Here is a 21,890-nt window from a genome sequence, read left to right as displayed (position 1 = left end):
GACACAGTGTGGCTCTTACTAAGTCTGATGTAGAAATGGACCACTAGTTACTGCACTAGTGGATCCTTCCTTCCCAACGCACTCCAACAACTCAGCAACAACCTAACTTTGGGCAGTGCTGTGCCTTATATACTTCAGGAACTGTCACAGCTCTGATGTCACTAACTGTGGACTCCATGATTACTGCTGGCATTCCCTGTAACTTACCAGGTTTACTGCCAGCAGGGGAGACAACTGCAGACCATTTTACATGCATGGCTACACTATATTATTATGTTACATGTATGGCGCTATATAAATAAAGATACACACCCTCCACCTTTGGAGTTTAGAAAGCGCACAGGAGCAGGGTTCGCTCGGTGAGATAGATACATGCAACTGAGACTTTCTTACACACGGTATATTTATTGTTTAAAGTGGAATTGTACGTTTGTAGATAAAGTAATGGCTCTAAATAATAATAATAGCATGTCCTTGTATACCACTGCTAGTTGTATGCAGCGCTTTACAGAGACATTTTGCAGCTACAGGTCCCTGCCCCTGGGAGCTTACAATGCCAGTCAGTGTCGTTACTCATTGAGCCACTCCCTCTCCTAATAATAATAATAATAATAATAATAATAATAATGTTTTTGGTTTCTAGTATAGAGCTGACAGTCCCTGCACAGATGAGCTACAATTTATTTTTGTGTGTCCGAGGCACAGGGAGATAAAGTGACTTACCCAAGGTCACAAGGAGCTGGTCATTGAACCAGAGTTCCCTGCTGCAGTTCAGTGATGCTGCTCTCAGTCAGTGCCTTTACTCACTGAGCCGGTCCTTCTAAGTTCAACTTGATGTGAACGTACAAGTTGGGTATTCTGGGGCTGTACATAAAAAAAGGTTGTGGTAAAAATAAATAAGTACATACAGTACAGTAGGGTTGCAAATAAATAGTAGTGGTTTTCGGCAGATTAAACCAATAACCAACAAGTGATCCTAGAGTGCCACCTGGTGGCTTACACAATACCTTGCAGTTGAGCTGATTCTCCCACAATAACTGATAACGACAGTCAGGACTCGTCTCATCTCCTCCATGTCGCAGGAATAAAGGTTGAGGGATAGTCAGAGAAATGGGACAGTGTCAATAAGGAGCCCAGAGTACAGTGACAGGGAGGACAAGCAGAGGTGTAATATGTGACATTTACTTAACCCGTACAGTGTTTGATCCCCTTACACACCTCTGGCACTGAAAGGGCATGAGATATTTTGGGGTGAAATTTCCCTGATGTTCATACAAAGCGAATCCTTAGTATTCCAGAATATAAATTGTATGTGATAAGAGGTAGAGGTAATAGCCATTGTTGCCCTGACAAAACAAAACAATCACTGATCGTACTTTCCTGGTCAAGACAAAGAATCCCACACAGGGCAATACTATGTCACTCATACTCTAACTTTAATTAAGTAATAATCCCTGAAGAACAGGGCATTTCTCCCAATAATTATTGGCCAGTAATGCCCTGTTCTGACGGGATTATCTATCTATATCTATATATATGTAGCCCCCTGTAAACAGCACAGGCTATACCTATCTTCCTTCTGCTGTGGTAAGTCCTGTTAAGATCAGGCACCAGTAATCATCCTGGGTTTTCCCCTCTTATAGCCCTATCCTGAATGCTGGACGCAGGCCTGGACTCTGCTGCAGGCGTGAGCACGAGGGGAGGTCCTGTTGACATCACGAGGGGCGGGGCTAGCTCTATATTTAGTAGCCAACTCCGGTGAGTAGTGTTCTTCGTGCGAGAGAGTTCTTCTTCGTTCGAGATTAGTCAGAGTCTGGAGTTGCCGGTTAGTTATGCCGGGAGTATGCAGTGCCGCTAATAGGCCATGAGTCAAGAAATTCCCACCCACTCACTAACACACTCACTGAACTCTGAAGGGGGGGGGGGGGATTGGACATGTGAAGGGGGGGCAGGAGCTGTGAAGGGGGAGGGGAACAGAGCTGTCAAGGGGGGGGGAAATCACCAATGTGAAGGGGGGGATGGAGCGGTGAAGGGGGGGGGCGGAGGTGTGAAGGGGGGGGGGGGGGCCCGAGCTGTGATCGGGACCCCAGCTGTGAATGCGGGAGGCCCGCATTCATGTGCAGGGGGGGTCCAGATTCCTGTCAACGGGGGCGAAAGGGGAATGGGGGCGGGGAGAGAGAGGGGGGGGAGCGGAGATAGGGGGTGAGTGGAGAGGTGGAGCAGGAAAATTCTATCCCGGGCAACGCTGGGTATATCAGCTAGTTACTATTATAGGCTAAATACACTGCAGCTATATCCTTTCTCTCTCGGGGGTGGAGTCACTGCCTGGCTGCTGCCTCCAGACCAATCCCCTGCCCTGTCTCAGAGCTGTTATGACAAAGGAAAAGATGATTGGCTAGAAAGAAATACTTGGTATTCCGGGCATTACTGAATGAATAATGCCCGGAACTGTAACCAATCAGAGAGCAGGGATTTCAGTAATGCCCGGAATTTTACAGCTTTAGTCTATAATCTTCTATAATAATTCTGTAACTTTTCTCTTTTTCCTTCCCAGGCCTAATAATCTTCTTTCCTGGGACCTAGTGTATGTAGGATGGATTTCTTCATTTTGCTAGCAGTTGTTGCAGGCTAATCAAACAATTAAACTTTGGCAGCGTCAGCTTTATCTTACTGGTGGATATCAATATATTTATTATATGGCTGCAATATTGGAGGTGAATGGCTCGTAACGCCATCGGTATAGTCCTTTAACTAATACAACATTCAGTAGAGATGGGAAATAAATCCCCGATAGGTGCTTCCAATATCCGGATGATGATTGCAATATAGCATATAGTCCAGGAGAGAATATATCTTCAATGAAAATAAATGTGCAGTATATAGGCTTAGATGCTCACCTTGTAGCCATAGTGTGGGATAACAAATAAGGGGTGAAGAGCCCCACAGTGAGTGTGTGCAATGAGCACTCAACAAAGAGAGCCCACTAATGGGAGCGGGACACCTAAATCCCTAGGCTTGAGCAGATAAATCACCTAGTAATATATACAGACTGCATAATATTTGAAAAGAATAGTTCACCCACGGTTAGCACATGTCCTGGAAAGTACAGCGTGCCTCCTTCCGGTAATGGTGATCACAGTAGAAAAGAATGGTGGAGCACTGCTTGGAAAAATAAAGGGCTGGAGGCTAGTAGCAAAATTAAAAATGCTTTATTCTAATGCAGAAGTAGACAGAGCTACAGAAAAAACAGGTTCTCTAACGCGTTTCGCGCTGTCATAGCGCTTTATCAAAAACAACTGACAGACAGGTAGTATTAGACATCCGTTACTACCACCGCTACATCAGCATTACGCTGCTATCTGAGTATACCTTGCATACTAACCGTGACTACGGAGGTTCAGAGCATGGTTGAATATACAGCAAACGTTAGCTACACATGCATATAGAGAGGATAGGCAGCATAGCTGCAGCTGATTTGTCCTCCATTTGTGTAGCAAAACGGAGTTACTCTGACTCAGAGAAAAACTAGAATCCCTATTATTATAGCATACACTGCTGTTTTAGGCTATATTATATAGCATGTGATGAGACATACCATCAGCAGCTTCATACCACCATACCCCTCTCCCTGGCCAGGGGGGTACAATCCCCTACCTATACTAATTCAAGCAACTAGACACTGCCATCTCCAGACCGACAATAGGGGTCTATTCAATGGTAGCGATCTGCTACTACTGGCATAGTTCCAGTTATCTGACACATTACGTCATGATCAATTTGACCCTCTTCTATGCACCATTTATTTTAATAGTTAATTTGAATAAAGATAATTTTAATATTTACATTCATCATTAGTGATAATTGAGTGCTACATTTAACAGAGTTCTTTTTCTTTTGGTTTGCTAATCAAACATTTAGCATTCTAACATCAATCAAGGGCATTTCAAAGACAGCTCTTTAACCTGTGTACAGTAGCTGTAGAGCTGTGTCTGTGTTGCTGCCCCCCATTCTGATATGCATTAGTGAAGTTTGGTTCTAACTAACTTCTTGCATCCTTGAAACATCAATCGATCCCTTGCTTGATCACTCCGGCCCAATCTGATTGCAAACCCAGTTTCTCATACCCTGAATCTTCTCAGGGCTATGTCCAGAGGTCCCACGGTCCTACATTGCTCCCCTGCATCATCATTTCTCCATGGATTGGTTTGGTTATGTCATCATAATATTCTGTACCCATGAAATAATAAAAAAAATAAGAATAGCATGTTTTTGTATAGCGCTGCTAGTTTTACATAGCGCTTTACAGAGACATTTTGCAGGCACAGGTCCCTGCCCCGGGGAGCTTACAATCTATTTTTTGGTGCCTGAGGCACAGGGAGATAAAGTGACTTGCCCAAGGTCACGAGGAGCCAGGTTTTCCTGCTTCAAGCTCAGTACCAGTCTGTGTCTTTACTCACTGAGCCCAAATAAATACAAATACATAATATACACGTGTATATGCACATTTCTTAAATATCCTCTTCATTTGTGCAAACAAATGGACAGGAGAGAAAGGGAGACCGACAAAAGTTCTGTGAGCTGTAGTCTTTCTGTCCGTAGGTAGCATGTATTTGTTTTAGCTGCAGACTACAACTCCCAGCATGCTTCGGCAGAAATGGTCACATGACAAAAGATGTTCAATCTGAGCAGACTGAGAACGAGGCTTGGAACACACCCCCTGTGCCTGTGAGGAAGTTGCCAGAAAGGCTGCAGCAGGTAGGAGGGGGGTATTAGCTCTCAGCTTATTGTACGGGATCAATTATTTTACTTTAGAAAATAATGAGCAGAGGCTGAATATGAAGTGGTTACTGCACTTTTTGGAGTCAGGGTCACAGATCTGGGGTCAGTCTCGCTGATTTGTGGTCAGAACACAAAAGTAAGGGGCAGTGATGCCATTTTATGGTCATTTTCACCGATTTCAGATTTTATTTGCCTCATTAATAAAATTCAGCACTTTTACATTAAATGCCATTTTGTTGTTACATTTTTTTTTTTTTACTGCTTTTAAGGTAAAGAAGGGGAAAAGTACATTTTAAAAATAAATTTAATTATTAACCCGAATGTAAAGAGCAACAGGAAACAAAACATACTGTGTGGGGAAATATTGAGAGAACCGATGTAATACCCGTAGAAAGAAGGAAGGCAGTATGCAGTGTGATCATTCAGATTGATTTGGGTCCTTGCATGTTGACATTATTTATAAAATGTTTTACCAGGCAGTAATACATTGAGAGTTACCTCTCTGTGACATCTGAGAAGTGTGTGAGCAGATTACTTTTGATCAGATGTTAAGCCTTAGGCCGCGGTTATAGTGACGGCGACGCGACGTCGCCCGAAAACAAATGCATTGTTGCCACTGCGTGCGCTTATTGTAAGCGTGACGGTGAGAAAGCGACGTGGCGACGCGATTTTTGGAAGCCGGTAATATTTGATTATGTGACAGCCCCTGAACCAATCCATGCCCTGGTCGCCCGCGACGACGCTGCAAAGCTATAATACAACTTTCGCTAGCGGCGACGGGTGACGTCGCGGGCACTATACGCGCGGCCTTAGCCAGCAGGGGTAGAACTAGTTAATTGTGGCCCCAGTGTAAATATGAGCTGGCCCCCCCTTGTAAACACACAAAATGAGTGGAAAAAACCCACAATTTGCAATGTTCCCCCTTGATCATCCTCTCCAACACATGCTCCCTCCTCACCATCCTCTCCAACACATGCTCCCTCCTCACCATCCTCTCCAACACATGCTCCCTCCTCACCATCCTCTCCAACACATGCTCCCTCCTCACCATCCTCTCCAACACATGCTCCCTCCTCACCATCCTCTCCAACACATGCTCCCTCCTCACCATCCTCTCCAACACATGCTCCCTCCTCACCATCCTCTCCAACACATGCTCCCTCCTCGCCATCCTCTCCAAGACATGCTTCCTCCTCGCCATCCTCTCCAACACATGCTCCCTCCTCTCCAACACATGCTCCCTCCTCTTCCAACACATGCTACCACCTCGCCCTCCCCTTCCCCCACATGCTACCGCCTCGCCCTCCCCTTCCCCCACATGCTACCGCCTCGCCCTCCCCTTCCCCCACATGCTACCGCCTCGCCCTCCCCTTCCCCCACATGCTACCGCCTCGCCCTCCCCTTCCCCCACATGCTACCGCCTCGCCCTCCCCTTCCCCCCATGCTACCGCCTCGCCCTCCCCTTCCCCCCCATGCTACCGCCTCGCCCTCCCCTTCCCCCCCATGCTACCGCCTCGCCCTCCCCTTCCCCCCCATGCTACCGCCTCGCCCTCCCCTTCCCCCCCATGCTACCGCCTCGCCCTCCCCTTCCCCCCCATGCTACCGCCTCGCCCTCCCCTTCCCCCCCATGCTACCGCCTCGCCCTCCCCTTCCCCCCCATGCTACCGCCTCGCCCTCCCCTTCCCCCCCATGCTACCGCCTCGCCCTCCCCTTCCCCCCCATGCTACCGCCTCGCCCTCCCCTTCCCCCCCATGCTACCGCCTCGCCCTCCCCTTCCCCCCCATGCTACCGCCTCGCCCTCCCCTTCCCCCCCATGCTACCGCCTCGCCCTCCCCTTCCCCCCCATGCTACCGCCTCGCCCTCCCCTTCCCCCACATGCTACCGCCTCCCCCTCCCCTTCCCCCACATGCTACCGCCTCGCCCTCCTCACCATGTTCTCCCCCACATGCTCCCTCCTGCCAGTATATCCCAAGAAGTGCTTGGTGCATGAGACTTTATTATTGCTCCAGACGCTGTATGTTTTCTTTCTCAGTGGTTATATTGTTACTCATTCATTCCCACTTCTCTCTTAGGGCCACTATTTATTATGATGGGAAATCATTAACATGTCCGTGTTCATTTAGATGAGGGTTATTACATGAAAGATGCATTAACAAACGTGAGTAAGTCCTTCTGCACTGGAAGGGTAGTACTGTAGATGCATGGAACAACCTGCCAGCAGAGGTTAGCATGGTTAATACAATAAGGAAATGCAAAGCTGCTTGGGATAGGCACGAGGATCATAAACCTTATATAGTCAGAGGTTTAATAGCAGATGGGAAAGAGGGTGGATTCGTGGGCCAAATCATTCTGAGCTGCTGTCATTGTCTATAGATATGGTAAGAGCTAAGCCAGTTGGAATAAGTGTGTTAGTAACTATAACATTTGATGCAGCAGAGTATGTGATGTAGTATGTTAGGGCACATGTTAAGGTGGCATACATAGTTGGAGTCATGCCTTGAAGATGACTTGTTCATATGTTGTACATGATTTCACATGCAAGACTCAAATCCTACTGAAGTTAATCATCAGGCCGTGAGCATGGATGCTATCCAGGTAACTAAGCGTAGTATTGATTGTATATTCCCCTTGCTCATACATATCGACACACAGGATACGTCCCTTCACGTGCTGTATCACACAGACTGAAATAACTTTTAATCCATTGAATCTGTCGTTCCCAATACTGATTTGATGCAGACCAGATGGACAATTTAGTGGAAGCAGAAATACTATAAATGTTGATTGGGATCTGCCATAAACCACCATGTATTTGTGAAACTGAGATAACAAATGGAAATGTCAGCAAAACTGAGTGATGTTGTAATATTGATCAGAGTTATAAAATTAACTACAGCTAAAGGAAACAGGGTTTCAGGTGTATTAGAACACAATGGCATGAGCCACATATCAATGTCTGACGTTCCTACTGATGTGTTACACTGACCCTTTAAGCCATTTAATATTTCTCTCCCACTTCTTGGGACTCTAACTCACCTACTGTATAACTCATAGACATTTGCCTTTCCCACTGCTGGGTGACACGCAAGAAGAAAATATATAAGGTGGCAGCTTTACCAAGCGGCGCTCCGGACAGTGTCAGGGATTCTTGCTGTATAGTGTTTCTCAACCTGGTCCAGGCCGCCACTTCATAAATTTGGTCTGGAAAAAGCCATACCGCTATATTTACTAAGCGGTCTCCTGGGAATTGGGCCACGTCTTGTACAAATGCATTGGCAGAATTATAAGTTTTTTTTAACAGCACCGCCTACACAAGACGCCTTCTGGAAGCAGTTGTCCAACCGCCTGCTTGAAGTAGTGCCTAGTTAAAGCAGTCAGTCCAGAAGACATGTTCTGGGATGGCTTCTTTGTAAATACGGTCTTGCAGTACAATTAGCTTATTTTAATGTACTATAATACACCAGAACGCGCCTTTGCCGCAACGCTTCTTCAGCACTGTCTCTTCTGGGGCAGGACCACATCTACAAACAGCCACAAGACTCCTCTAAGAGTCAATACAGTAGTAGCTGGAGCCTCCGTTTAGTAAATCTCCCCATTGATCCATTAAGTCTATCCCTGTACCTATATTATTAACATTCTGTAAGCTATTCACTGTTGAGAACTTTGGCTGTTATTTCAACTGTACAACATGTTACCTCCCATACACCTGGTAATGTCTTGTTTTGAAATGGTTTCCCAAGCATTCCAGTTCTTAATAAGGCTGTTATTACTCCTTCAACAAAAGGACACATCTCTTTATCATCCAATCTTGGCTAAGTCTTACCACCTTCCGGGCACATCTCTACAGATCCAATTACACCATTTATTTAAAAAAAAAATATTTTAAAAAGAACCAGGACTACATTACCCAGTGTCAAAAAGATGTCCACAGACCACGTATCTTCCAAGACTGGCAACTAGGCAACAAAGAATAGGTACTGTTATTGACTGGAGAATGATTTGTGTTTCAGGTACCCATAAAGGTCAATGACATTACTGTGGATTTATCAGTGAATGAGTATTTCTAAGAAGAGTATGCGTTTTAGAAGGATTTCATAATGGAGACATCTCAAACCCTCAGTTTACTGGGTAGGAGAAGACTTCTTTGATTCTAAAATGCCTAACAAGTCATGATCTGACCTATAATAGATCCCTATGGTGTGTGTGTGTGTGTGTGTATTTATATTCCTATCCATTTGCTTTAGTTCCTGTCTCAATATAACGGTACCATAAAATTCCCTCTGTTCCATATAACTGCTTCTTTGACTCAGCCTGTAACTCCTTATTGTTCTGTGTAACCGTTCCCTATAACGTTTACCCTACCATTGTATTGTATGTCTTTATATAGCGCCATTAATGTACATAGCGCTTCACAGTAGTAATACATGTGGTAATCATATAAATAACAATACAAATAACAGATCATGAGAATAAGTGCTTCAGACACAGAAGTAACATTTAGGAAGAGGAGTCCCTGCTCCGAGGAGCTTACAATCTAATTGGTAGGTAGGAAGAACCTACAGATACAGTAGGAGGGAATTCTGCTATTGCAGATGTTCACGTCAATATAGGAGGAACATATTACTATACATTTTTCAGATTCTAGCAGGAACTTTGACACAAATGTATATTGCATCAGGAACTCCTGTAAATATCCTTGGTGAAAGAAGCTGAAGGAGTAACTTGACAGTAATTTCACTGCCTTTGCGGTGTGTGTGATCACGTGTGTATCAGCTTCTTGTGTCCTCGAGCAAAGTTACTTTATCTCCCTGTGTCTCTGGCACCATGATGAAGCTCTCAGGGCGGGGACTCCTTGTGCTGGTAAAATTCTAATTACAGCTCTGCAGTGCTTGTGTTTTTGTTAAATATAAATTCAGAATACATGGAACAGACTAGGCTGTGATTTTGTATATGGAACAATAATTCTCCATTAAAACGAACAGGCTGTGCTAATGTAAATCCGGAGATCAGAGAGCGAAGGATAGACACTTATATAAGAAGTAATCCGGAAGATCTGAAGGACGTACCTCCAGATGCCACCACAGGTGAGCAGAAGACCAGAGCAATATTTACATAGCGATACTTGTCCTTTAAACGGCTCCTTATACAGGAAGACACCTTATGGCCCATTTACTTGAACGGGCTGTAATGTGTCTTCTGGTGTCGGAAGGTGTTTTATGGCCTAGGATCGCTGAGTATATATGGACCATAGTGTTTGGTGAGCTGTCAAGGCGAAGGACAGAGACAGGCATTGTCTATACTAAAGCTAGTTTTATTTCTTGTACATGTATGGGGCATCGTGGAGAAGATTTCTGGGTAGGACTTAAATGAATATTTTACAAGTTATGAATGTAATAGCTTTAACATTACTCTATTCCTGTAAATCCTGTAACCGCTCACTCTAATTGTTCGTTTTTGTAACTACTCCCTCTGGTGCAGAACTGCTCTTAATGCTTTATATCATCTCTCATTGTAATTCCTCCTATAGTGTCGTATAACTCTCTCACTGACACTTCCTGTTGCTCTGTGTAACTCTTCCCATTGCTCCATAAAACTGTCTCCATATGCCCATTCCCTTTAACTCCTATCGCTCCATGCTTTTGATTCATAACAATCTAATTTTATTGCTCCATATAGCCACTCTTTATAATGCCTAAAATGAATCCATATAAATCCTCCCTAACTTCCACTATTGCGTCATATAACTGCTCCCTAACTCCTTCTATTGCTCCACATAACTCCTTCCTAAATACACCTATTGCTCCCTATAAATTCTCCCTAACTCCTCCTTTTGCTCCATATAAATCCCCGTTAACTTCACCTATTTCTCCATTTAGCTGCTCACTATATGCCCCTCCTAACTCCTATTTCTCCACATAACACCTGTCTTTTTACCAAAATATGACACCTGTAAGTAGGTGAGTTGAGACTTGGGGAGGGGTTTCATTTCCTGACAGCTCCCTTTTTGTCTGGCACAAACTGTTCAGCAGGAGTTTGCACAGGCAAAGATAATCCCCCCTTCCCCACCCCTTATCTTAGTTGGCTTTTCGATTAGGACAGCGTGGGCTAAGGGTAAAGAGTGCCTAACAATTTTCCATTTAAATACCCCAAGGAAAATTCAAATTGTAATTAATTTCCAGAGAAACAAGAGCAAATAAATATTTGTTTTTAGTGTTTTTAATTAGTTTAAAGAAACCAATTAGATTAAATGGTTTACAACAGGTTGTTTTTTTTGACCAGCTTCTTGGGATTGGACCTTTTAACCCTATTTAACTTGTGTTTTTCTTTTTTTAGCCGCTTGTACGGTCAAGAAGGAAATTAACCAAGACAATTCTCACTCCGTATCTACAGTGGGAAATAATATTTATCAAGGAGACAACTCTTTGAACCCATGTGGCTCAGCCAGGAGCAGCCCTGCGAGAAATGTGAATGAATCTTCATCATGTGAAACACTAGATCTAATCACTGACAGTGTGTATAACAATCATGAAGAGGAACAATGTGCGTATACTCATGCAATACATTCATATACATGCAGCTATTGTGGGCAATGCTACCGTTACAAATCCCAATTTCTTAGGCACGAGAGAATACATACAGGGGAGAAGCCGTATACATGTACTACCTGTGAGAAAAGCTTTGCCCATGGCCCATCTTTTGTTATACACCAGAGAATACACACTGGGGAGAAACCATATACGTGCAGCGAATGTGGGAAAAGGTTTTATACAAGTTCGTGCCTTACTAAACACCACAAGGTACACACAGGAGAGAGACCATACGCATGCACTGAATGTGACAGAACCTTCATTTGTAGCTCACGTCTTCTCGCTCACCAAATAACGCACACAGGAGAGAAGACATTTAGATGCAGTGATTGTGGCAAAAGCTTCCTTAGAAGTTACTGTCTTGATAGACATAGGAGAATTCACACAGGCGAGAAGCCGTATGCCTGCAGTGAATGCGGGAAACGCTTCATCAGCAGTGTAAAACTTCGTAGTCACCAGCGAGTGCATACAAAGGATAACCGTGTGTAATTGTGCAGAGTTATTCCTGTCTGTGTATATGAATATACCAATCTGTATAGGATCACAGCGTCTTATTCGCGTTCTGAATACTTAATTGTGCAATCGAAATGAATCCCTTTTGTATTGTCATTAAATCTAGGTGTTTTGGTGTTCAAGGGGTACAAGTGGGAAAAAAACAAGAGTCTGAAGAATATTCAGCTATGGGTGCCTGTACTGCTAGGGCATTGTCTGAATCCCTTGAAATCAGTTGTACAAATGAGAAATAAAGGCAACAGTACTCCAAAATAAGTCAAACAAAAACATATTGATACTTAGATTATCTGTCCAACATTTCAACCCGCACATTAGGGGTCTTTCACAGGGCTAACATCCCTTTTACCTATTGGGCATGAGAGCCACAAGATTTATTTATTTATAAATCTTTTTTACCCGGAAGTAATACATTGAGAGTTATATCTCGATTTCAAGTATGTCCTGGGCACAGAGTTATAATGACAAATACATGGTTACATTTCGTGAACAGGGCTATACTTATATAGAAAGACATTGCATGAACAGTTAAAGATAAATATGTTATAGGCGTATGTAACAGTTACAGACCAGATAAAAATGTGAGGCGGCTTTAGTTTGAAAGAATTTAGACTGGAGGCGGCTTTGAGAGTCTCAAGTAGATTGTTGTAGTTGTCAGGTGCACGGTAAGAGAAGGAGGAGCGGCCGGATACTTTGCATATTGAGACCGTGAACAGTCTTTTAGGAGTCAGATCTCAGGTGATAAGTGCTGCATGTGGTAGGGATGAGGAGCTTGTTCAGATAGGCGGGTAGCTTTTACAAAACTATTTGAAGGAATTCAAGATGGATCCAACCCTCGGGTCCAAGGCAACTACAAAGATAAACAAGAAAAAAAGGGCGCAAGACCCATATTGCAATATGTAAAGTTTTAATGCTAAAAGAACACAGTTAAAAACACTTACAAGATGTAAGTTGATAAAAGGCACATCTAGGATGGTAAATCCGAAACTTCAGCAAGCTGGGAAAGCCTCAGTGTCCGTCTCTTGCATGGAGAGAGACTCAGTTCCAAACACCCTCCTCCTAGGTTCGGCGTTGCCCCACTCTTGCTTCTGCGTCACGTGCGCTCGTGACGTCACCGCGTTCGTGTTCTCGCGTTGTTACCCAAGGGGCTGGGCTTAGGGCCGATGTACTGTCTCCAGCAGTCTGACAGATCAGACTTAGGATATCCTGCTCTGCTCCGCAATTCAGCAGCCTTGGTGGATACAGCCCTACGCGTTTCGAGAATCTTTCTCTTCGTCAGGGGCTCTGTATCCACAAGGCTGCTGACCAAACTATTTATTGACCATTCCAACAGCCATCAACCAATGGGTACAATTTTCCTTAGATCCTCATTAGCTGTTAAATACAACTGAGATGTACTGGATCTAAATAACCAGTAGGTGGCGCCAGAATATCAAATAAAGACAAATGTAAAGAGTGTAAAACCCCATCTTCTCACTATTAAAATTACAATTAAAATTAACATAGTAAAATTTGATATATCTGCATATTATTAAATTAGTATTAGATGTTTATGAATATAATAATAAGACAATAAATTTGGCATTCTCCCAAAATTAATCAATATTAAATTATTTTCAATAAAACATAATTAATTACCAAAATTAGGAATTACAATTAATGATAGTGTTGGGTTCAACAGCTATAGAGTTTACATTAATACTAATGACATATATTGCACAGAAATGAATATAACCAAATAACCACATATCCAAAGAATAAAACACATTTTTAAGAACATATTTATAAAAAGGCTACCAAATCTATATCTTCATTAAGGCCATTGGGAAACATAGTGCCCAGTAACATCATTCTATTGCCTCCATAGTCACTACTTAAACATGTTCTATCCCTATCATTTTAAGCCCTTGAGGGTCTTTATTATGTCTGATACAAAAATGTTTTGAAACACCGTGGGTCATCACTCCTTTGAGTATGTTCCCACGGTGTTCCAAAAAACACTGTTTTAGGCTCCTTTTGGTCCTGCCTATATAGTGCAGGCCGCATTTACATTCCAAAAGGTATACGACATAAGTTGTGTTACAATTGATCAAACTTTTAATATCATGATTTATCACGGAATCCTTAGCTTTAAATGTAGTAGCCCCATTGGATATATGACTACATGTGCCCCCACATCTAAAATTCCCTATTACTGGTTTGAGTACTTGATTAACATTCCCGTCGCCACAGATTTTGGGAATTATGGATGGTGCCAAATCATTTTTGAGTGTTTTGGCACGTCTATAAATTATTTTTGGCCTATCGGCAAGTAAAGGTGCTAATACGGGGTCACATTGAAGAATGTTCCAATGTTTCCCCATAATGTGGCTAATTTTCCAAGACGCTGTGTTTTATATTTAGTAATGAATAGAACATTTTCATTAATATCTCTTTCCTTATCTTTATCTTTCTTATTATCCAATGTACGCACCCTATCAGTAGCCAAGGCTTTATCTAGAGCCCTATTAATATGTCTCTCCTGGTGTCCTTTATTTAATAGTTTAATTCTAAGATCTGCAGATTGGCTAATAAAATTCTAAGTGCTGCATGTGGTAGGGATGAGGAGCTTGTTCAGGTAGGCGGGTAGCTTTTACAAAAGTATTTGAAGGAAGACAGGAAAGATGAACTTTGCGCCGAGACTCAAGTGATGGCCAATCTAATGTGTGTTGTAGTTACATTGGAGGACAAAGTGGCATATTGAGTTGTAGAGGGTGTCTAGTTTGCTAAGGTGAGTTTGGGAGTGCTGTGCCATATACTATGTCCCCATAGTCTATAATTGGCATTAGCATCTGCTGTGCGATGCGCTTTCTGACCAGCTAGTTTAGGCGGAGATTATAGTCACTGTGCATGACAGAGCGCATGCATGTGGCGCACGCCTGTCGCTTGCGCGAATGTAAACTGTGCTTCAGGCGATAGGGTGGTGGAGGCGTGGCCGTGACATCACATAGCTCTCATTGGCTGAACCGCTTCACGTGACGCGGCAGTCACACGGCCGTCGCTTGGATAGACAAAGTGATTTCTGTCAAACGCGGTCACGCGCAGTATAGGCGGCCTCATAGGATTGAGCCATGTGATTCGCGACGCACGTGCCATCGTGGCCACTATAATCGCGGCCTTAGGGAGAATTTGTTCCTATAAAGTACGCACAGTTTGGCATAGTTTTTGGATGTCAGAGTATCAATGTGCAACAAATGTTAAATGGGGGTCAGACCATATGCTCAGAAATGTAAAACTAGTGACGGGCTAGATGGTATTAGTTGGTTCTGATCTGAAGCTCTGTCATTGGTAGCTTTAGAAATATATCCTTGGTCCCAAATACAATTACAGTCTTGTCCATGTTTAAAAACAGTTTGTTTTGGGAAATCCAGTTTTCAAGCCTCAAAAAAATCAGATCGAAGTCCGTGTTCAAGGTCAGAGAGGCTAGGGCTGTGTGCATATAAGATCGTGTCATCCGCATACATGTGCATTTGTCAGGTCGAGCTCACCACAAACGAGGCGGGACCGCGGTGCTGAGGTGGGAAAGGATATAACGCCACCCACAGCCACGAGGGCACGTTTTGAGAGTAGAATGGTCTGGGTGTCCGAGTCGGGGCAGGAGAGGTACGGATGGTAGAGGGTGCCGTTAGCCAAGTCTGGGGTTAGAGAGAGAGACGTAATCGTTTTACCGTTTACCGAGTTTGGGGTGCCAGAGGTGCGGAGAGTCGTATTGCCGTATGCCAAGTTCGGGATGCCAGAGGTACGGAGAGTCGAAGAGGAAGCCGGTTCGGTACATGAGGAAGACTGCAAAACAAGACAAGACAGGACTAGGGAGGCAGAGAGTAATGAGAACAACTGGTTCCTTGCTCAGCCGACGAGTTAGTGAAACAGCAGTGATATATAGGTGAGAGGGTACAATGGCAGGGTAGCAAGTTGGGGGTGTGTGGATGGGCCATGCTGCGGCAGGGATAGGTACAGAAGGGCTCCCAGAGGAGGGGCTATAGAGCCCAGTAGTAACCCTGCATTTCATTGCAGCATTACATTGGTGAAGTGTACCTTTAAGAGGTTGGGGCGCCTCTGTGTGGCCGCGCCTCCGTGTGGCCGCGCTTGCGAGCGCGTGACCGGGTGCGCGCCCAGAGCAGGTACTACAAGGAGCACGCCAGCGTGCGCGCGCGTGCCTAGGAGTAGCCATGGATGGCGTGCTGAGGGAGGCTGGTTGCGCGACGCGGGAGGACCTGGTGGAGCTGCAGGTGAGCGGGGAGCACGCCGAGGGCGGCGTGACTCCCAGGCTGTTACAGCATTGAAGCTCCCTTACAAGCTGTAGGAAGATTGGAAGATTCTGTAGTTGGTAAGATCAGCCAGAAACAGTTGTGGGTTTAAGTTTCTAAATGTTCTAGTGAGTAGAACGATTGGGGTGGTCTGATTTTTCTTACACAGTACAGCAAGGCCCTGCTTCTCGGCGATCCGCTGATACGGGGGCACCGATAAGGGGGCCGCCATGTCTGCTCAGAGGTCACACATGCGCAGAACAGGCTGTTGCCGCTGGCGCGCATGCGCAGAACGTAGGTTGCGCGCGCCGAACGGTCGCGCATGCGCACAAGGGGGAAATTGCCGGGTTGCGCATGCGCACAGCTGAAAATCGCCGGTTCTGCTTTCCGCCGATTTTCATTATATGGAGGCCCTTAGAACGAAACCCGCCGTATGCCCGGGGCTCTGCTGTACACTATTGCATGGTCACTAAAAATATCAGGTAGGATGCCAGAGGATTGGATTCTGTTGGGACTAGATGAGAGAATCCAGTCTAGCAAGGAATGGTTATAAGATTTTAGGTTTCTGTGTGGGTTGGGAAATTAGTTGGATTAGGATTCGTGATTTGGGTTGTATCTGGATTTTGTTGTTTTTAGGGTCAAGCCAATTGTAGTTGAAATCCCCAAGAACTAACAACGCACACTTTCCGTTCAGAGAAGAAATTGAACCAAGAAACTGAGTGATATCAGTCCAGGATTGAAGTGGGGCTTTATGGAGCCAGCAGATGCCAGCAATAAGAACGGGCTTAGAAAAAGGGGAGACATGTTGCCAACTAGGATTTCAAAAGAGGGTGTGGGCTTGAGGGGGCAATTTATCAGTGTAAATTGGAAAGTGTCTGCAATATAAAGTAATGCCCCTCCTCTCTTTGACCTTTCTTTTTTAGAAATGGATTATCCCTGAATGGCGATAGTTGCATCAAGGTTTTTAGGAGTTGGCTATGTTTCTATGAGAATAATGACTTTGGGTTTATGCATAAGGTGGCACCGTGCCATTAGTTCATCCAGTTTGGATAACAGACTAAGGCTATTTATATGGTCAACAGGTTGCCTTTTTGAAAGGGGTATGTGGCAGAATTGAAAAGGGAGGGCCTGGGGTAAGTTCAATATCGCCTGCTAAAGAGAGTACCAGTATAAATAGAGATTTTGAGTAATTGTTTGCAGGCTGTAAGATTGTGATGTTTGCCATTAGAGTGAGTGGTGGTTGGTGTGCTGGTTTTCAGAGCCCTCCACCGGCGTTCAGTAGATAGTGCAAGGGTTTTGAGTAGTCCGGGTGTATGATGATAGTGAGTGTGGGCCAGGATGGAGGAGTTTCTAGTGGACCGAGAGAGTAACATCTCCATGAGGGCACAGTAAATAGCAGACTTTAGGTAAGTAGCAGGTTAATTATCACAAAGGTAGGTAACTTTGCATGAAGCTGTGGTATGCCAAGATATTGTGTGCATTCAGAAGACAGCAGATGTGTGACTTTTTTTACTTGCCACAAAGCGTGCTTCATTTGCAATGCTAGGGTCTGTTCAGGGATTCAGAGGGATTTAGGGGATGGGAGAGGAAGTTGTGTGCAGACAAGTGTTTGGGGAGAAACTGCAGTAAATAAAGTGTACAGGGGGGTTAATTGTGCAGGCTAACACGTGGAATAATAGTGTGGTCTGATGAGCTCACCGTTTGTTGCCTTGTGTACAAGAATTTGCAGAAGGATCCAACTCTAGTCTACATATTCCCTGAAAGATTCTCACTTGAAGATGCACACAATTAAGATGCTATGCTAAAACTCTGCTATGCCACATACCTCTGCCGCCAGTACATTTTAATGGAGGGCCCGAGGGCCCGAGGGTCATTGTGTGACCCGCTGTTCATTCACAGCAGGAGTGTGCTTGATGACACAGCGTGCTTGTCTCTGAAAGTGATGCTGCTTGTTGCCATTAATATTACAATTGTTACACTGAGTTGAAACTGAATACATTTGGATATTTTTCATTATGGAGCGACTGCTTTTTTTCCTCTGTCTAATACCTAATATCTTGCTTGTAAGAGCAGAAAGGCAGCACTAAACCTATAATGGGAATGGTTGTGAAATTGTGACACACATAAAAAGTGATGGTGATAGAATGTGAAATATTATTAAACGTATATAAATGACAACATACAGTATTTCCTTAAAGAAACATAGCTCATATAATATAAAATAATGAAACAGTGCAAACCAGTCCCAATGTAGTAAAGTATGGATCTTGATAGAGCTGTATATGGAAATCCAGAACAATAGCACTTGTGATGAGGAGACCTCAGTGCAGCTTTAGATGGTATCTGAAACAAGAAGCGCAAGCTCTCGGCGTAACTCTGTATACAAATTTGAATAAAAATCTCCCACGGACTTTCACTCTCAAGTGAAGCAGGGATGATCACATATGAGAGTATAAGAACTCTACTGCACAAGACAACAGGCTCACGGATACAATGGAGATTAGTGAGGCAAGTCCCAAACAGTCGAGGCATTTTTCCTCATCAGCAGTGAAACGGTGTCCGCAGAGGTAGCGGGTCACACACAGAACAAGCCAGTAAGGTCTCTCCTGAGGGACAAGAACAGCAGGAAGGTTCAAATAATGTCTACCACACAAAGGGATCGCCTCTATCAGCAAGCTCAGGGCGTTGCAGCATGCAACTACACGTTTTGTCACGTCAGGGGTGTGCAAACTTCCTGAGCTGCACCCCCTGCCTGGCAGCCGGAGCGTTCGTGCTCCCTCTCTCCAAGGACCCGGCGTCATTCGTCATGTCACGTCACCCCACCACGACATTTGACGCCAAAGCGTCGCTGAAGAGCCGGCAGAGAGCAGGTAAGGGAGTTACAGAGGCCTCACACCTCCACAGGCATTTAATTTAAATGGAAACAAAAAACAGCGCACAACGCAAATAGTGAAGTAGGTAATACAAGTGTGTATTGAATAAAACTATATATAAACTGCGTACATCAAGTATGATTTATGTAAGCATTGAGTGTGTATTCACACTGGTTACCACTCAATGTTGTTGGTGTGGAATTGGATTCCCTGAAGAAGTAGTTATTACTACGAAACGCGTTGGAAGAACCTTATCCATGATCTATGTGTTTTAGAGTATTGATTTTATTATCTACAACACTGTGTGGAACTTTTATCCTGTGAAAGACTGTTTACATTCTTGCCGACGGATCGAAGGGTTGCGGACACAGTGACGTCATCACGTGGCGTCCCGGAACGAAGCAGCACTGTGTCGAGCCGCGGTGAAGCCTGCAACAAACAGACTTTCCTATTTGTGTGGCGGTTTCGAACAGCCACTTGTGGACACTACCAAACCCCTTGGAGTACCTCCGGAGGCTACCATCAGGAACGGAGCCTAGCTGTCTTGAAGGGCGAATCCCTACGGAGATGACGTCAGCATGAGAGGGATATCCTAGCCAGAGTCCTGGTATACAGCTGCTGCTGAGAGTGCCCGCTGAGACTACACCAATTCCACACCAACAACATCGAGTGGTAACCAGTGTGAATACACACTCAATGCTTACATAAATCATACTTGATGTACGCAGTTTATATATAGTTTTATTCAATACACACTTGTATTACCTACTTCACTATTTGCGTTGTGCGCTGTTTTTTGTTTCCATTTCTGTAGTGTGTTAGGGGGTGCTGAGCCACCCCCTATTATTATAGCAGCAGACGCCATCTTCACTGAACACACGGTTGTGTAATTTAATTTATTTTGAATTTCACTGTGGTTTGTTGTGACCCTGATTTTGGGCTTCCCAAATAAAAAGGGTATAGGTATTGCACTTTATTGACATTTCTAGAGGTTAAGTAGTTGCGCACGGTTTATTTCTATTTATCACATTTAATTTAAATGCCCTGGGGAAGAGCGTGGGGCCTCTGTAACCGCCACCCCCCCCTTAGAAATTCTTGCGCCCCCCAGTTTGCGCACCCCTAACTTACGTGGCTTCCTCTGGAATGGAGCACTTTGTGTGGTGGACACTATTTGAACCTTCCTGTGGTTCTTTTCCCTCTGGAGAGACCTTTCTAACTTGTTGCGTGTGTGATCCGATACCCCTATGAACACCATTTCACTGCTGGCGAGAAGAAAAAGCTCTGTTTGGGACTTGCCTCGCTAACCGCCATTGTATCCGTGAGCCTGTTGTCTTGTGCAGTAGAGTTTTTATACACTCAAATGCGACCATTCCTGCTTCACTTATGAGTGAAAGTCTGTGGGACGGTTTTATTTTTTATTACATTTTTTTTTATACAGAGTTACTCTGGAGCTTGTGCTTCATGTTCTTCTAAAATGTTATTCATAACAATGTCTATATCATCTGAGGATAGCATGTCTGAGAGCTGAAATCAGTTGACTTGTCAGAAATATATATTGATCTGAACAGGGCATATATATTTAAAAAGTACAGGATTCACTGTTGTCCTTTTGTCATTAAAGTGTCATTAGTATTCTTTAATCATGTGTATTGCCGTTTTTTAAAATCAACTTTCAAAATTAAAGCGACCGTCTCTTGGGCTAGAATGAGTTTTGCATATATCTGTGATAAGCAAACACAATTCATTTACTGGATTTTTTTGATAAATCCGGGAACGCTTTAGAATTATTAGTTTGTAAGAATCGTGTTGTCTTGGCTTCTATGGTGAACCTAAACAGGCCCGGGAGACATTGTACCTTTGTATGGCTATGCACACCGTCACTGATCCATGATGCATATCTAGCTGGCGGCTCTGGCGTTGCAGCTGCATCTACACGTTTATCGGACCGTGTGTAATGCACACGTTACACCAGGGGGACGCAATATTTTTCCCCTGCGCCCCACTGCTGGCTTTCCCCCTCTCCTCGCGCCACCCCTCTTACTTTGATTCAGACATCCTGGCGTCATGACGTCACGTTGTCTGACCCCGCGGCGTCATTTGCGTCACCAGGAGCGTCTGAATCAAGGTAAGTAAGGTTTATAGAGGCCCCGCAGCTCCCCCGGCATTCATTTAAATGCCTTCGGGAAGTGCACGTGGGGCCTCTGTAGGCCTCTGTGCCCCCCGCAGTGAATCGCCCCCCACTTTGCGCATCGCTGCGCTACACCAATCTTAAAATACTAAACGGTTATTCGTATTTCGGTGTAGACCGTAACCATCATCAGGACATTAAGAGTATACAATAAAAATGTGGCGTAAATGCACTAAAACACCTGCAAGTGTAAATCCTCCCCCTAGAATCAGTGGTGACAACACATGAAATACACCCCCAAAGCAAACATTAAATAAACCGGTAGCGGAGAAAATGGAAAGGAAGAGGCAGGTTTTTCGATTCTTAAAATCAGAAGCGATGGAGGCATCATGTCAGAGTAATAAGGGATGTAACAAAAGATGCAAAAGGGCCATGAAATTAGCAAAAAATTTGATAACAAAAAAAGGATTGCAATACAAAGTGATATCAACCTTAAGTTCTTCAAGTACCTTAATAACAAAAAGATTACAAAGGAACATATACAGTGGGACCCTTTGTGTGAGGCAGGGAAGGGATTGGAGATAAGGAAAAGGCGGAGGTATTAAATACATATTTTATCTTTTATTTACCAAGCAGGAGTCATTTGCAAAAATATTGCAACAGGAGGAAGCCACAACGTCTATATTAACGAACAATTGGTTAACTGAGGAAGAAGTTCTTAGGAGCT

General features: G+C 44.1%; 1 protein-coding gene across 3 annotated transcripts in view; it reads left to right on the top strand.

Annotated features, from left to right (window-relative positions):
- The first annotated feature begins 4,697 nt into the window (after window positions 1–4,697).
- LOC142498679 (uncharacterized) overlaps window positions 4,698–21,890 on the top strand; it is a 27,332-nt gene continuing 10,139 nt past the window's right edge. Inside the window, exons 1-4 of one of the 3 annotated variants that reach the window (XM_075606946.1) lie at window positions 4,698–4,755; window positions 8,790–8,907; window positions 9,762–9,863; window positions 11,113–11,319. In XM_075606946.1, coding sequence (XP_075463061.1) covers window positions 8,877–8,907; window positions 9,762–9,863; window positions 11,113–11,319 — 340 coding nt within the window. In that variant the 5' untranslated portion in view covers window positions 4,698–4,755; window positions 8,790–8,876. Of the gene's footprint in view, window positions 4,756–6,855; window positions 6,938–8,789; window positions 8,908–9,761; window positions 9,864–11,112; window positions 18,592–21,890 lie in introns of those variants that run through there. The other 2 variants (XM_075606943.1, XM_075606945.1) reach the window with 2 other exon arrangements.

The sequence above is a fragment of the Ascaphus truei genome, chromosome 7, assembly GCF_040206685.1.
Source record: "Ascaphus truei isolate aAscTru1 chromosome 7, aAscTru1.hap1, whole genome shotgun sequence".
NCBI lineage: Eukaryota > Metazoa > Chordata > Amphibia > Anura > Ascaphidae > Ascaphus > Ascaphus truei.
The sequence above is the reverse complement of the archived record's forward strand: the minus strand, read 5'-3'. Positions and strand labels throughout refer to the sequence as shown.